Source organism: Oncorhynchus clarkii, unplaced genomic scaffold, assembly GCF_045791955.1.
Source record: "Oncorhynchus clarkii lewisi isolate Uvic-CL-2024 unplaced genomic scaffold, UVic_Ocla_1.0 unplaced_contig_617_pilon_pilon, whole genome shotgun sequence".
Lineage (NCBI taxonomy): Eukaryota > Metazoa > Chordata > Actinopteri > Salmoniformes > Salmonidae > Oncorhynchus > Oncorhynchus clarkii.
The window spans coordinates 45,052-60,934 of NW_027260883.1; the positions used below are offsets into that span (position 1 = coordinate 45,052).

Here is a 15,883-nt window from a genome sequence, read left to right on the forward strand (position 1 = left end):
GCACTGCGCCCGGCCGGCCACAGGAGTCGCGATGGGACAAGGACATCCCTTCCAGCCAAACCCTCTCTAACCCGGACGACGCTGGGCCAATTGTGCCCCGTCCCATGGGTCTCCCGGTCCTGGTCGGCTGCGACAGAGCCTGGACTCTAACCAGGATCTCTAGTGGCACAGCGATGCAGTGCCTTAGACCACTGCACCACTCGGGAGGCCGTATCACACAGTCTTACATGACATAGCCATTAGTCATTCAGTAACCTTTCCTCTATTATCACATTGATATGGAGTAGGTTACATAAACAGGTACACGGTACTGTACTTTCCCTTGTCTATGACATAACTGGTCCATATAGCAGGCTGGTCTTATAATGAATGGCATGTCATTGAAATGACTTGACACCCGTTTCAATCTACTAAGTGAAATGTGGCAAAGCTGTCAAAAACTACACCAGCACTTTAGGTGTTGGTGCAGTCATTTCCAAATGCACCGGGGATTTAGTAACAGACTGTATACCCCCACTGTCCCTGACCAAGGGGACACACACACACACCACAAGCACACTACACACACACCTGCTATCCTTGTCCGTCCTGTCGTTTATGAGGGGAATCCAATGACTTGTCACCTAGAAGAGAGAAAACACGTATCAAACCCTGTTACAGCTGCACTGCCAAGACTCAGAACACAGGCTTGCCCTGCGCTCTCTTTAATTCAATATGGCCGACATGGTGAACAGAGTTAACAACGTGTAGGCAGTGCGCTGTTACTAAATCAAGATATAAAATGTCAGAGAGAATGCTTGGTTTATAAACTGACCTTCTCAATGGACTTCTTGTTGTTGACTGAGTAAACTATGCAAATAACATTTGCCTGTAAAAAAAGAGAGAATGTTATTCTACCTTGGTGGGGATAGATGTTTACTTTATGGGGATAATACAGGGTTAAAATGGTATCTTACCAACCTTTGATATTTCTTGATACAACTGCTCGTCTGACTGTTCTGCTTCTACAGACACAAGACAACAACATCAAAGACAGTATGATATTGTCTTGTCAATCTGACACGTCTCCTACTCCACTGTCGTAAGTACTGTCAGTAGAGCACAGTTTCCAGCCATAACATGCATTGACTGAATCCCAGTTCCGAAAAATAATAGTCTGTCTGTAGGGGCAGTCTAGTAACACTGAACAGTGTTCAGCATTAAACATTCAGTATTGATTGACGTTCAGGCTGTATGGTCTGTGGCGTTACCTGAGTAGTCCACTATGTGTGTGGGGACTCTCTCTGGAGTTACGTCTGCTGGGATGGTGATCTCCTCTGCTCGAAGGGGAACGTCGTCAGGGAACTCCTCGCTGACCAGTGACATGATCAGAGACGTCTTCCCCACTTTGGCTGTGGAGACGAGAGGACAAGTGTGTGAGTCAGACAGAAGCATCAGTGTGTGATTGCAATCAGGATAGCCTGATTCCAGATCTATTTGTGCTGTCTTGCCAACTCCTATGGTCATGTGACAATGACAGTGACAATGACCATAGGAGTTGGCGAGACGGCACAAACAGATCTGGAACCAGGCTACAATGAGGAGATACTCCCTGTGATGGGAGATCATCTCACACAGGGAGACATCATCAATTGAGCTTTAGTGTCACCTCTCAACATTGTACCATTCAATGTGCAGGTTTCAAGGTACGTGGACAACGTCACGTGGACAAGTACAGTGTCATGCTGTTCTTTGCCAGCTCTAACCCCAACAATGCAGTAATCAATATCAATGTTGAACAAAAACTAACAAGGTGGAGCAAAAACATGAGAAATAGAAATAAGAACATGAAGTAAGTATGCTATATACACATGGTCAGTTCCAATAGCATATTTACAATGTGCAGAGATACTGATAGGGGTATATATGTATAGGGGTAAGGTGACTAAGCATCAGGAAATATGATAAAAAGAGTAGCATATATGATGAATGTATGTGAGTGCGTAGAGTCAGTATAAATATTTGCAGCCCCAGGGATGTGGATGGGGGAGTGCTCGCCCCCTCCCCCGTTTCCTGTAGTCCAAGATCAGCTCCTTGGTCTTACTGACGTTGAGGGAAAGGTTGTTGCTCCGGGACCACACTGTCATGTAACTGACATCCTCCCTGTAGGCTGTCTTATCGTCGCTGGTGATCAGGCCTACCACCATCGTGCCGTCAGCAAACTTGGTGTTGGAGTCATGTGCAGAGTACAGGACGGAACTAATCGCACACACCCCTGTGGGGACCCCGTGTTGAGGGTCAGCGTGGCGGAGGTGATGTTGCCTACCCTCACCACCTGGGAGTGGCCCGTCAGGAAGTCCAGGATCCAGTTGCAGAGGGAAGTGTTCAGTCCCAGGGTCCTAAGCTTGGTGACGAGTTTGGAGGTGACAAAGGTGTTGAACGCTGAGCTGTAGTCAATGAACAGCATTCTCACATAGATATTCCTCTTATCTAGGTGGGTGAAGGCAGTGTAGAATAAATTTGAGATTGTGTCGGCTAGGGCTCTGCATACATTACAGACTGTTAGACTGATGTGTTGAGTGACTGAAGTGTGAAGATAAGAGCAGCTGGCAAGCATGAACAGGGACTAGTTAAGTGTTGGAGTGTCTTATTAAATTCCATGACTTGATTGAATCCAGCACCATAGAGCACAGCCAGAGGACACAGGGCTGCAGATACTGCACAGAGAGTTGCAGTTCTGATATGGTGCACAGCCAGAGGACACAGGGCTGCAGATACTGCACAGAGAGTTGCAGTTCTGATATGGTGCACAGCCAGAGGACACAGGGCTGCAGATACTGCACAGAGAGTTGCAGTTCTGATATGGTGCACAGCCAGAGGACACAGGGCTGCAGATACTGCACAGAGAGTTGCAGTTCTGATATGGTGCACAGCCAGAGGACACAGGGCTGCAGATACTGCACAGAGAGTTGCAGTTCTGATATGGTGCACAGCCAGAGGACACAGGGCTGCAGATACTGCACAGAGAGTTGCAGTTCTGATACGTTTCAACATGCATCCTTTTTTCCTACCATAACCATTGATCTAACGCCGATGGAGGGGTTTTATCAAGCCGGGTTCAATTAGCCTGCAGTAGCTTATTATGTTGAGTCAGATCAGTGAATGGGCTCCTGCTTCAAGGGCGGTAGGACAGTTCACCAAGTTCAAGAACAGGGGCAGCCTCTGCAGGTGCATGGAAAGGACTTGTATCTATGGACACTTGAGCTGTGTTTACAGTCTGGCTGCCCAATTCTGATCCTTTTAGACTACTACTTGGTCTTTTGACCAATCAGTTCAGCTCCTTTTCCAGTAATTGTGAAAAAGATCACTGTCTGTGTAAATGCATCCTTGGTTGCTGAGTGATATCACCAACGTTAGCATACACACATACGGTTTTGGCTGCCCTCTCAAGGGACCTGTCAGCAACGCCAAAGAGAATGTGTCAATGTAGGTCAGCCAGCCAGTTGCATCTGATAAACAGATGTGAGTGAAGAACACAGGGCAGAAAGGAGGACAACCAGCATGTTGTCACAAGTTCCTTTAAAGGTCTCAGTTCTATCACATTCTACCCAATTTACCAATGTGATCATTGTCGCTCTCAATTTTTTTTTAAATGACATAGCTTAAAAATATATGCATTGTGGATATGGGAGAAGATGAATGTAAATGAAATAGGGCCCTAATTTGCAAAGTGCATTAGATGTGGCAATGGGGATTTGGGAGAAGTGTATTGTGGAGGCCAAAAGTTGCAATGTGGCCAAATGGCTAAAATACACAAATCTGAGCAGAACATGATTTCTACTGGTTCCATGGAATGTCAAGCTGACAGTGTGCACGAGGACAGATCGATAGTGCAAAGCGCGTGCAAGGTTGAGTGAGTGTTCTATTGATACGATCCTAACCTACATTACTAGCTAACTAGTTAATTACTGTGGCTAGAAGTTACACCAAACATACTTTAAATAACTACAGCTACTGTGTTCGTATTACTAAGTGAACGAACCAACAGTCTTTATTAACTAGCCATTCACATTTGACTGCGGCATTTGCTAGTTAGCGAGGTATGTTGTTGGCTTAACGTCTTCACAATGTCACATTGAATCAGTTCGATGCAATGGTATTCTTAGTTGTGCGGTCATACAAGTACAAAACACAACCTAGGTGTACATTCGTATATACCCTGTATTTTGATTAATTGAATGTATTCGCGGAGTTAAGCTAGCTAGCATGCTAGCTAATTACTGTGTAGGCATCAAGCGCCAGCTATATTTAATGAATCAGCCACTTACGTTCCCCAACGAGTAATATCCTCACGTCCTTCCTCATATTTGCAACTGTTTTTTTAATTCACAAATCAATAAAGTCTTTGTTCTTTCATAAATATCATATATTCTTTGATGCCGCCCTACAGCAGTTTATCTAATGCCAGGCCTGCGCAGTTTAGACTGCGCTGTCAAACTGTGGTCTGCGCCTCTTTCTTTGTAGGACAAAACGGACGGAGGAATTTCTCCGTTAATTTGTTATCGTTTCTCTCGCTTCTTGTACAATTGAAGTTCCACGCTCAACAGCGATACACATTTTTGTAAATGACATAATTGTTTAAAACGCTATATTCCTTTATTTTCTGTACTTTCATGACATTTTGCACGAAATATTTCAGACGCACGCCTCCTCCAAGCTGACCTCCAATACCCGGCAACTACGGCAAACAGTAGCAGACAAACGCTGTCGAAACATACTAGACAACGCATCTGCTACCCTCTAGCGCTCATGTGGTGACATTGGCTTGGAATTCAAATGTAGTGGCTTGATTTGATTGTATTGTGAAATGATAAAGGAGGCAGGGATTCAATTGCTCTCAACTCAGAAGACGCTGAGGGCTCGAATTGAGGGGGTATGGCATACCCTTTGTTAAAGAAAAGGGCTAAAAACATACCCTTCTAATACATAGTTGTTATATTATCACCGTTTTTATTAGTAATCACAGTTGGTATTAGATATTATTCCAGTTGATATTAATTTTATAACATGTACGCACACTCACTTCCTTTCTCATAGCAACAGAATTGACCTGGTTTCACACATAAAACAAGTGCACACGGGACACACAACTCTGCCATTTTAATAGGTAAGGTTTGAGAATAACAATTTTACCTTCCATGCCAAGCAAGGCATCTAGTATTTGTCCATCATTTGTGGTGAGACAGTACTGCCCCAATTCATTTTTCAATAATTCCAGTAGAACCATGTATCTGCATTGTAAATAAACAACCCACAGTCCTAGACATTGTCCTCCAAGAAGTAATATATTTAGAGGCCTGCTGTCACTAAGGGGGATACATTCAATGCAGTGATACTGGAAGTTTTCTTATATACTGAACAAAAATAGAAACACAACATGTAAAGTGTTGGTCCCATGTTGCATGAGCTGAAATAAAAGATCCCAGAAATGTTCCAGATGCACCAAAAAATGTATTTCTCTAAAATGTTAGGACCACCACATTCTGCTTCTTCATCTGGGGGATCATCTGAGCCCATCCCCACCCGGATAGCTGATGAAACTGTGGGTTTGCAAAACTGAAGAATTTCGGCACAAACTTGCCAGAAACGGTCTCAGGGAAGCTCAACGTTGTGAATAGAGTGCCCCATCATGGCGGTGGGGTTATGATTTGGGAAGGCATAAAGCTACGGAAAATGAACACAATTGCATTTTATTGATGGCAATTTGACTCCATAGAGACTCCGTGACGAGATCCTGTCGTGACCATTGTCGTGCCATTCATCAGCCGCCATCACCTTAAGTTTCAGCCTGATTATGGACGGCCTCATGTCGCAAGGATCTGTACACAATTCCTGGAATCCAAAAAAATCACAGTTCTTCCATGGCTTGCATACTCACCAACCATGTCACTAATTGAGCATGTTTGGGATTGCTCTGGATCGACAGCGTGTTCCAGTTCCCGCCAGTATCCAGCAACTATTGAACAGCAGTGGGACAACATTCCACATGCCACAATCAACAGCCTGATCAACTTGCGAAGAGGATGTGTCACGCTGCATGAGTCATATAGTGGTCACACCAGATACTAACTGGTTTTCTGTATCTGTGACCAATAGATGCATATTTGTATTCCCAGTTGTGAAATCCATAGATTAGGTCAGAATTAATTTATTTCAACAGACTGATTTCCTTATTTAAACTGTAACTCAGTAAAATCTTTGAAATTGTTGCATGTTGTGTTTATGTATTTGTTCAGTGTAGATGAGTCTTCAGAGTGGGTTTTGCAGCCAATGTTGGTGGAATCTCTCTCGAAAGTCAGTGCTCTCTCGAAAGTCAACTCTTCCCTCGGCTCTCTCTCTAAAGTCAACTCTTCCCTCGGATGTTGGCTTCAGCTGAAACAAGACAAGCCAGAAAAGCGTATATTAGGTTATTCACCATATGGTGTATGAATATATACTATGTACAGTACGTGCATAGTGTGTATGTGTGTCAGGGGGTTTGTGGCACCTTCATTTGGGAGGACGGGCTCGTGGAATAGGCTGGAGCGGAATCAGTGGCATGGTATCAAATACATCAAACACATGGTTTCCATGTGTTTGATGCCATTCCATCCGCTCCGTTCTGCCCATTATTATGAGCCATCCTCCCCTCAGGAGTCTCCTGTGGTGTGAATACTGGTGACATGGCTCTTACTGGTGTAGTCCTGGGGCTGCATGGGTTTAGAGATGACCTCTCTGAGGGCCTCCACCCACTCTCTCTGTTCCCTCTCCTGCTCACACATGAAGACAAACTGGCGGTCCGGCGTGTCCACTGTGACTCCACACCTCCACCGGTTGCCTCTGGTCCTTTTGGGAATGCACTCGCTCACTGAGTAACCATTGGTCTCTGTGCCGATGAACACAACTCCCAGCTCCTCAGCATCCTGTAGTAAACAGACACACACAACATGTTGATAGTGTAGAGATTAGGATTCGAGGGATACACACAGGTACACAGCGAATACACACACACACACACACACACACACACACACACCGTTTTGAGATAATGAGGAGGTGAACTCCTTTCTTACCAGCTGGCTTTTGAAGTAAAGGAGCTTCCTGTCTTGGGAGTCCAAGATGAACCATCTCTTTTTGAACGTCTCCTTTTGCTTCCCAACAAATACACTTTATTGTCACAGTGTTCATAATGCGATTACATTGTAACAACCAGGTCACTTTACGTTTCTTCTATCCAATGTCATTATTTAGTATGATAATCACAAAGTAACTACCTACCATAGGACCTGTCTTCTCCATGTATCCTTCTTTGAGGTAGTTTCTGGTAATTCTAGTCCTCAACTGTCAGAATACACATAATGAAGAGGAATACAGTAGAAGTATTTATAAGCATCAATTCATTTATTGCTAATTGCAACAGTAGTTATTGATTGCTATGGTTGCTGAATATGTGCTTAGGCACTAGGAACCACTGTCTGTTCTTTAGGAAATATTTACATCTAAATGTACTGGTATTCTGCAACATAAAACCAAACCAATAGTTACTGGAAATACTATCTTGTGACACCCTCTCAAAATTGAAACGTGTTGAACTTCCTCTAATGCATTGATTCATTGAAGTCTGTCTTCACACGGCATAACAAAACCCTATAGTTTCACGTTTTATTAGTCGTATGTACAGGATACACGTGGTATAGACCGTCCAATGAAATGCTTACTTGCAAGTTCTTTCTCGACAATGCAACAACAATAAGAATAACAACATAAAGTAAATGGCTCAGTAGAATATAATAGACATTTTATCATAAGTATAATAATGGAATTTATAGTATATTTACACCCTAAAGTGAATGGTCTACAGGGGACAATAAAAATACCAAATTCATGTGGGGGAGACATTGGTAGCCTCTGATTTGACGGAAATAGAGATACTGTGCCGGTACAAACATGGTTGAAAAGAAGGGCATATACCAGAGAGAACTTTACTGAAATATAGTCTAACAAACACTTACTTCTTTATCACTTCCTGTGGGGTATGCTGTTTTCAGGTAGGCAAAGCGAGCAGCTCGAATGGCATTGAACCAGTTGACAATCTCCTGAGCAGGGAAGACTAGTAAGCTTTACACACTGATATACAGCATAATCTGCTACAGGGGGATGCCATAAAAACTATCTCCAACCAACTGTGAATACAAGCAGATCAACAAAGATCTCAGACAAAAATACTAACAAAGCTTGTTTTGCAAAGTTGTAAATATTTTAGCATGGCTTCTTGCTCACTTATCCACTTCCTCGTGTTTTGGATGAGGCCATGTGACGGCAAACGTCTTTCTCTTATCTCAACTGGTAGTACCAGGAGATCAGTTTGTGATTTATCCAACTCCTCTGTACTTTTCACTTTCATAACAAACATATGGCAGTTGTATAAAACACAGTGACAGATCTTTGATCACCAGGCTATACAAAAGCTACTCTTCTATAATAAAGAGCGAAATACAGAGAAAAATGCCCACCTCTCCACTTCCGTGGTAGACAAAAATACTTCTGGTGTGGCTGTCTTTCTGGTAGGTAATCTGCAGACCATGGGCGTGACCAATTTTCTCAGGTTGAAAGGTCACATTCACATCTTTGATGGAGATGAGCGCTTTGGGCCCTTTGGACGGCTGAGGGCGCAGAGTGATGATGTGTACAATGCAAGCCCAGTGAAAATTCAACAATGTGGCTTAACTATTTGTAAGCCTGACTTGAGAGAAAACTGAACATATGTCATAGTCAAATTATGTTAAGATGATTCACAAGTGAACCCCTGTAAATATTAGCAGAGCTATGACACTGAACTCTTTTCACCTTTCAGTAGACACATGTCCAGGAGGGGGTGTATTTGAGATGGGAGTATCTAGAATTGACAATTGATAAATGCCATTGGATGAGGTAATGTTTTGGTCCTAAGTGGTACCAAGAACGAGATAGGAACTTTATTTAGGAGACCAAACTGAACAATAATGTATAGCTAATGCTATCTACCTATGGGATACTCCTCTTTCAAGTAAAATCTTATTTGTGTAATGTTCCTAAGATCTGTTATTTGTCATGTGAGTTGAGATGGGTGTGTCTTGGCTATAATTGATACTAAGAACTGTTTTGTAAGCACTCTCAGAGAATTCATTTATAGACACTGAATTGATCTGAGAGTCACAGGGAAGCTCATATATCATTAAATATGGACTTTATAACATACTCTGACTTGTGTGTGGTTTGCTCTCTCAATGTTTAGTAATACAGGAAATGACCACGACAGGCACTGCACTCTTTTCACCTTTCAGTAGTCACACGTTCAAAGTACAGTGCCTTGCGAAAGTATTCGGCCCCCTTGAACTTTGCGACCTTTTGCCACATTTCAGGCTTCAAACATAAAGATATAAAACTGTATTTTTTTGTGAAGAATCAACAACAAGTGGGACACAATCATGAAGTGGAACGACATTTATTGGATATTTCAAACTTTTTTAACAAATCAAAAACTGAAAAATTGGGCGTGCAAAATTATTCAGCCCCCTTAAGTTAATACTTTGTAGCGCCACCTTTTGCTGCGATTACAGCTGTAAGTCGCTTGGGGTATGTCTCTATCAGTTTTGCACATCGAGAGACTGACATTTTTTCCCATTCCTCCTTGCAAAACAGCTCGAGCTCAGTGAGGTTGGATGGAGAGCATTTGTGAACAGCAGTTTTCAGTTCTTTCCACAGATTCTCAATTGGATTCAGGTCTGGACTTTGACTTGGCCATTCTAACACCTGGATATGTTTAGTTTTGAACCATTCCATTGTAGATTTTGCTTTATGTTTTGGATCATTGTCTTGTTGGAAGACAAATCTCCGTCCCAGTCTCAGGTCTTTTGCAGACTCCATCAGGTTTTCTTCCAGAATGGTCCTGTATTTGGCTCCATCCATCTTCCCGTCAATTTTAACCATCTTCCCTGTCCCTGCTGAAGAAAAGTAGGCCCAAACCATGATGCTGCCACCACCATGTTTGACAGTGGGGATGGTGTGTTCAGGGTGATGAGCTGTGTTGCTTTTACGCCAAACATAATGTTTTGCATTGTTGCCAAAAAGTTCAATTTTGGTTTCATCTGACCAGAGCACCTTCTTCCACATGTTTGGCGTGTCTCCCAGGTGGCTTGTGGCAAACTTTAAACAACACTTTTTATGGATATCTTTAAGAAATGGCTTTCTTCTTGCCACTCTTCCATAAAGGCCAGATTTGTGCAATATACGACTGATTGTTGTCCTATGGACAGAGTCTCCCACCTCAGCTGTAGATCTCTGCAATTCATCCAGAGTGATCATGGGCCTCTTGGCTGCATCTCTGATCAGTCTTCTCCTTGTATGAGCTGAAAGTTTAGAGGGACGGCCAGGTCTTGGTAGATTTGCAGTGGTCTGATACTCCTTCCATTTCAATATTATCGCTTGCACAGTGCTCCTTGGGATGTTTAAAGCTTGGGAAATATTTTTGTATCCAAATCCGGCTTTAAACTTCTTCACAACAGTATCTCGGACTTGCCTGGTGTGTTCCTTGTTCTTCATGATGCTCTCTGCGCTTTTAGCGGACCTCTGAGACTATCATAGTGCAGGTGCATTTATACGGAGACATGATTACACACAGGTGGATTGTATTTATCATCATTAGTCATTTAGGTCAACATTGGATCATTCAGAGATCCTCACTGAACTTCTGGAGAGAGTTTGCTGCACTGAAAGTAAAGGGGCTGAATAATTTTGCACGCCCAATTTTTCAGTTTTTGATTTGTTAAAAAAGGTGGAAAAATATCCAATAAATGTCGTTCCACTTCATGATTGTGTCCCACTTGTTGTTGATTCTTCACAAAAAAATACAGTTTTATATCTTTATGTTTGAAGCCTGAAATGTGGCAAAAGGTCGCAAAGTTCAAGGGGGCCGAATACTTTCGCAAGGCACTGTATGTGACCATTAACAGTTTAGAAATTTGGCCGTGCAGAAAAGCTACCCAGCATGTCAATGACCTCACACTTACATCCTCCTTGTTGAAGTAAACCAGGGTGAATTCCTTCTCAGACAGAACAAACTTCCTTCTCTGAAACTGTCCCTTCTCCTTCCCCTTCTTCCACAGCATCCCTTCATAGAAACCTGGAATGGACCCAAAGAAGTGTACTTTGTTACGTCTCCGTAACTCATCAATACATGTGGGTATGCCTTTCATGTGTCTGTGTGTGGTTTTCACTCAAGTGAACGATGCTCTGCTGTAGGTCCACAGAAGTGTCAGTGTGACAAGAATAGGTTTTTCTTGTCAGTGTACGATGAACAAACTACATTGACCTTGCAAAATGCCTCACTGTGGACAATATTTCAATGTATGTCATTTAGCAAACGCTTTTATCCAAACCGACCTACAATCATGCACGCATACATTTGTCATGTAGAGGTGGCCCTGGGAATCAAACCTACTATCCTGGCGTTTCAAGAGCCATGTTCTACCAACTGAGCTACAGAAGACCACAATTAAAATAATACAGAAATATAGAAGAAATGGCAGGGGTTCTCTGTGTTATAACATGTGATTTGAACGTCCACAGACAAGCAGTAAAGCCAGTTCACCTGTTGTGTAGGCCAGTGGGGGATACTTTGTCTCGCCGGTAAATTCCATCCTCTCATATTTTGCTCTTATCCACTGCTCCCTTAAGACGCTGGGGGTAAAAAGGATTAAATGTTCTACAGTTTCACAGGCTTATCGGATCCTTGAGTCCACAGTTTCTCCTGCATTGTTTTAGACAGGGTGAATAGAAACCCTAAGTATTGTCCATTGCATTTGTTTTTCTTAAACCTTCAAAAGACAAATAATTTTTCATTGGGAGGGAGAGACAACAATGGACTGACTGGTTAAATTATTTATAATTCCATTGTCAGAAGTTCCACTTCTTTATTTTTTTAAACAATACAATCCTTTCCTTTCCCTTCCTACATTGATGCGCAAAGTCAGCATCCTTCAACTTCCCTAAATCCTGCCATTCGTTTGTACAAAAACGAGTGCCCAGTGCCAAGAGCACTTGTCAGTGAAGTAGTGAAATTACCTGGGATGGCAATACTTACGCACAGTCTTCTTGCTGGGGCCGGTAGTAGAATGCTGGGACTGCTTTCTCATAGATGGCTCTGCCTGTGGCATTTCCATTGGTTTTCATGAACTTTGTACCCAAACAAACACCCCAAAAGAAGGAAATTGACAGAGGACATAAATACATTGTATTGATTAAGATTGCAAACCAAACCAGTACCCAAAGTGGTCCTCCAAGATGAGAACCAGGAGTGAAATTGACATGTAGTGGTCACAAAACCTGGTCTTGAAGAGATACTGGTTGTGAAGGCTTTTATTCCACCCCAGCACAAAGTTAATGATCATTTGTTGATGGATTGATCTGGTTAGTGTTGGGCTGGAACGAGACACCTGAACACCCTGTAAGATCTCCAGAACCAGGGTTGGTGTTGACCCCTGCTGTAAGAGATCCATTCATTACCTTCACTAGCTCGTCATCCCAGAAGTCGAGCCGTATAGATTTAACGCGGCTGATGTTGGACAGGTTGCGGTGCACTCCAGAGCAGTTCAGACACACAAATACACCCAGCTTATAGGACGCCCAGTCAGGATCTATACAGTGTATGCAGAGGACGGGAGGATCACCAGAAAGAGACAAGACTCAAGATCACTCAAAACTCATGGAAAAACAGATCAAAGAATGAATGACCATCTCTGTGTGGTGTCACTCAGCACTGAAAATCACAGATATCTTTCAAAATAGTCAAATGGTGCTCAGGCCAGTCCTGGTTATTCTGTCACCTAGGCAAGACAAAAATATCACTGCCCCTGTAAAACTAAAAATAGTACCAGTAAGCAAACTGATGTTGAAAATACGTATTTTCCAGATGTTGAAGTTAGGTTCTGAATGAAAGATGAAAAGACGTATTGTCCAGACGTTGAAGTTAGGTTCTGAATGAAAGATGAAAAGACGTATTGTCCGGACATTGAAATCCGGTTCCATTTTGGTTCTGAATTAATGTTAAAAATATATATTTTCCCAGAAGTTGAAAACACGTATTTTCCGGACATTTGAAATCAGGTTCATTTTCCGTTCGGAATTAAAGTTGAAAAGGGGCAGAACAACAGATTTGTACCTTGTCAGCTCGGGGATTTGAACTTGCAACCTTTCAGTTACTAGTCCAACGCTCCAAGCACTAGGCTACCCTGCCACTATGTCAACATCATTTATAGATGTCTATGTTTGGGCCAAATCAACGCTTATCCAGGCCAGATCAAAAACCAACGTCCGTGGAAATCAAGGCCGGGCTGGACTGCACCAAAAAACAACTGCTGGTCCGTGCTTACTGGGGTGTTGCCTACCCTGTCCACCTGCAACGTAATTTTATGAATGCCCATCCATGTGTTAGGCCCACCATTTGTAAAACAGGCTGTTGCATTTGCTTTATTAGTCCTGATTCCTGTGACTAATCAATTAGGCTATTTAAGCTCTAAATATCAGCTACCTAACGTTATCAGGAGATATCCTGAGCCTATTTGCAATGTGTTTACACCACAGGAGGTTGGTGGCACCTTAATTGGGGAGGATGGGGTTGTGGTAACGGTTGGAGCGAAATAGGTGGAATGGTATCAAATACAACAAACACACGGTTTCCATGTGTTTGATGCCATGCCATTCCATTTGCTCCATTCCAGCCATTATTGTGAGTCGTCCTCCCCTCAGCAGCCTCCACTGGTTTACACAGCAGGAAATGCAGAAGTATTTTATTTTTCACTATGATCAGCTCATCAAAAACAAACTTGAAACCACAGATCATGACAATTTAGCTCCTATGGTGAAAGTCCTGGACAGCAGTTGTAGCCTGATTATCCATTCCATATTTCCCATTTTAATTTGACCGGTCCTTTTTTTAGGATATTGTAATGAGCCTGTAAGGCCACCGAAACTCACATGTAGTTTGTTGACTCACAAACATTCGAGTACGATTATTTCCCATAAAATGATCAAATTGTAATTTACTTGGATGAACACAGTGCACCCAAGCACTAACCGGAAACACACAAGCGCCTCTCGAAAAACTCTCCCTCAGCATGCCCCAGCGTCATCATCACATACAGTAACTAATTTGCATAACATAGGCTGAGAGACGCTCGAATGTGTAAGCGCATTACAACGGTGTGTTCATAAATTAACTTTGGAGTGCCAGAGTGCACTCTGGGCGTTCGTAAATTCAAAGCATTGTCAGATTGTCTGTTCATAAATTCAGAGCGTTTCGCTCCCGGAGAGCACTGGCTGAGGAGTAGGGTTGATCCGAGCGTTCTGACCTCATAACTCAAGCTAACTTGGCTAGCTAGCCACTTCCAGACAAATGAGAGAACACCTCATTCTGGCAATTGTAAGGCTGTTTTCATGTTATCTAGAGCGTTGGCGACTAACTGTGCTGCTGGCAACAATTTAATAACTTGTTTTTGCCAACGTTTACTGACAACTGTCATATTCAACGTGTGTTGCGCGTTGGAAAATGCATGTTACTCTGCGCTCTGACACACAGACGAGAGTGCTCTGAAATGGGAGTAGATCGCCAGAGTGAATTTACGAACGCACCTAATACGTTGTTGGTTAACATGTCAGCACATTTTTTTATTTGATTGGGCGTCATTTAGTTAGGCTATTTGATCGGAAAAACCTGCATGATGTCTCACACTACATTGTCATAGCTTTTATCTCCTACCTGTGGGCTACAGAAAAGGTCACATACCATATACGCTACGATATCTGCTATATGATTTATGTTAATCATTTTTTTGGACGGAAAGTTGGTGGAGTATGGCAGTCTCTCCAACAGCACCCCAGAAAGGCGCGCTGGGAATAGACAAGCTAAATATTTTGCGCCCCTGCCTATAACAAAGTGGGCACTGCTTATCACAGGGCGGCATCAGCGCTCACCTAAAAAGCCCATATGACACTGGTTGAGAGAAATTGACATTGTTTTGGGGCTAGAATTACGTGAGGTTGGAGGTGCGTCTTGGTCAGTTTAGCGCAGAAAATGACACCCTCTTCAATCTTCCGCCATAAGCGGTCGCCTAATGAGCGGGCAAGCCTTGTAGGTAGAAGTTATTGTTGAGTAGTGAGAAAGCGATGTCTACATGACACACACAAGCATTTACCCTATACATGACTATTTAACACACCACACACATACAAGTCAGAACATGGGCTGAATTATTTAATGTGAAGAAATAGTACACTTGGCAACTTCATCCCGAACTCTTGAATTGGCTAGGATTTAAATGGAACTACATTGTCACTCACCCGGCGCGCTACAGTCTGCGCATTGGTTGTTTTCTGGCAGTTTCCCCAATTCCAGCAAAATCGTTTTGTTTCTGTCTTTGTTTGCCATTATTTTGCGAATATAAATCTGTATCGAATGTAGGAAATATTTTGGTTAAATATGAGTGTTGTAATTAGCCATTTACGTAACGAAATACAAATGTTGACGTTTCTGTGAGTTTGGACGAAAACTGGAACGTGTTACAGTACATAAGACCACGACGAACGTAAAATGCTTGTGATTTTTATTTTGTAACCTCCCACTACAGAAATGAAAACATGACGCGTGTGGTTTTGTTTGATACGCAGCGTCTGCGGCTTGTTACACGTGTCCTTTTTTATTTCCAAGTTTTATTACATTAATTTACCAAAAGATGTAAACAATACAAAAATATTTCATAATCACTTCTGTTACATTAGATTGTGTTGTGCTCAATCTAACCCGACTTGATTAATGTTGATATATTTAAAA

General features: G+C 42.6%; 2 protein-coding genes across 7 annotated transcripts in view; both read right to left on the reverse strand.

Moving 5' to 3' along the window:
- Positions 1–4,745, reverse strand: part of LOC139402070 (mitochondrial Rho GTPase 1-A) — a 30,219-nt gene extending 25,474 nt beyond the window's left edge. For 4 of the 6 annotated variants that reach the window (XR_011633197.1, XM_071146166.1, XM_071146165.1 and 1 more), the window contains exons 1-5: positions 4,308–4,745; positions 1,251–1,391; positions 961–1,004; positions 815–868; positions 571–623 (exon numbers count right to left, since the gene is read on the reverse strand). Coding sequence is in view for 4 of the 6 variants with exons in the window: in XM_071146166.1 (XP_071002267.1) it covers positions 571–623; positions 815–868; positions 961–1,004; positions 1,251–1,391; positions 4,308–4,344 (329 nt within the window). In the remaining 2 variants the exon portion in view is untranslated. The remainder of the gene's footprint in view (positions 1–570; positions 624–814; positions 869–960; positions 1,005–1,250; positions 1,392–4,307) is intronic. The other 2 variants (XR_011633198.1, XM_071146167.1) reach the window with 2 other exon arrangements.
- A 301-nt stretch (positions 4,746–5,046) lies between these two features.
- On the reverse strand, positions 5,047–15,620 carry LOC139402068 (arf-GAP with dual PH domain-containing protein 2-like). The gene is made up of 11 exons (XM_071146162.1): positions 15,394–15,620; positions 12,562–12,692; positions 12,140–12,231; positions 11,648–11,736; positions 11,067–11,179; positions 8,532–8,681; positions 8,031–8,114; positions 7,297–7,359; positions 7,092–7,169; positions 6,713–6,941; positions 5,047–6,411 (listed from the first exon to the last, which is right to left on the reverse strand). The coding sequence occupies exons 1-11, from the start codon at positions 15,479–15,481 to the stop codon at positions 6,383–6,385; spliced, it is 1,146 nt and encodes a 381-aa protein (XP_071002263.1). The 5' UTR covers positions 15,482–15,620; the 3' UTR covers positions 5,047–6,382.
- Positions 15,621–15,883: the final 263 nt, after the last annotated feature.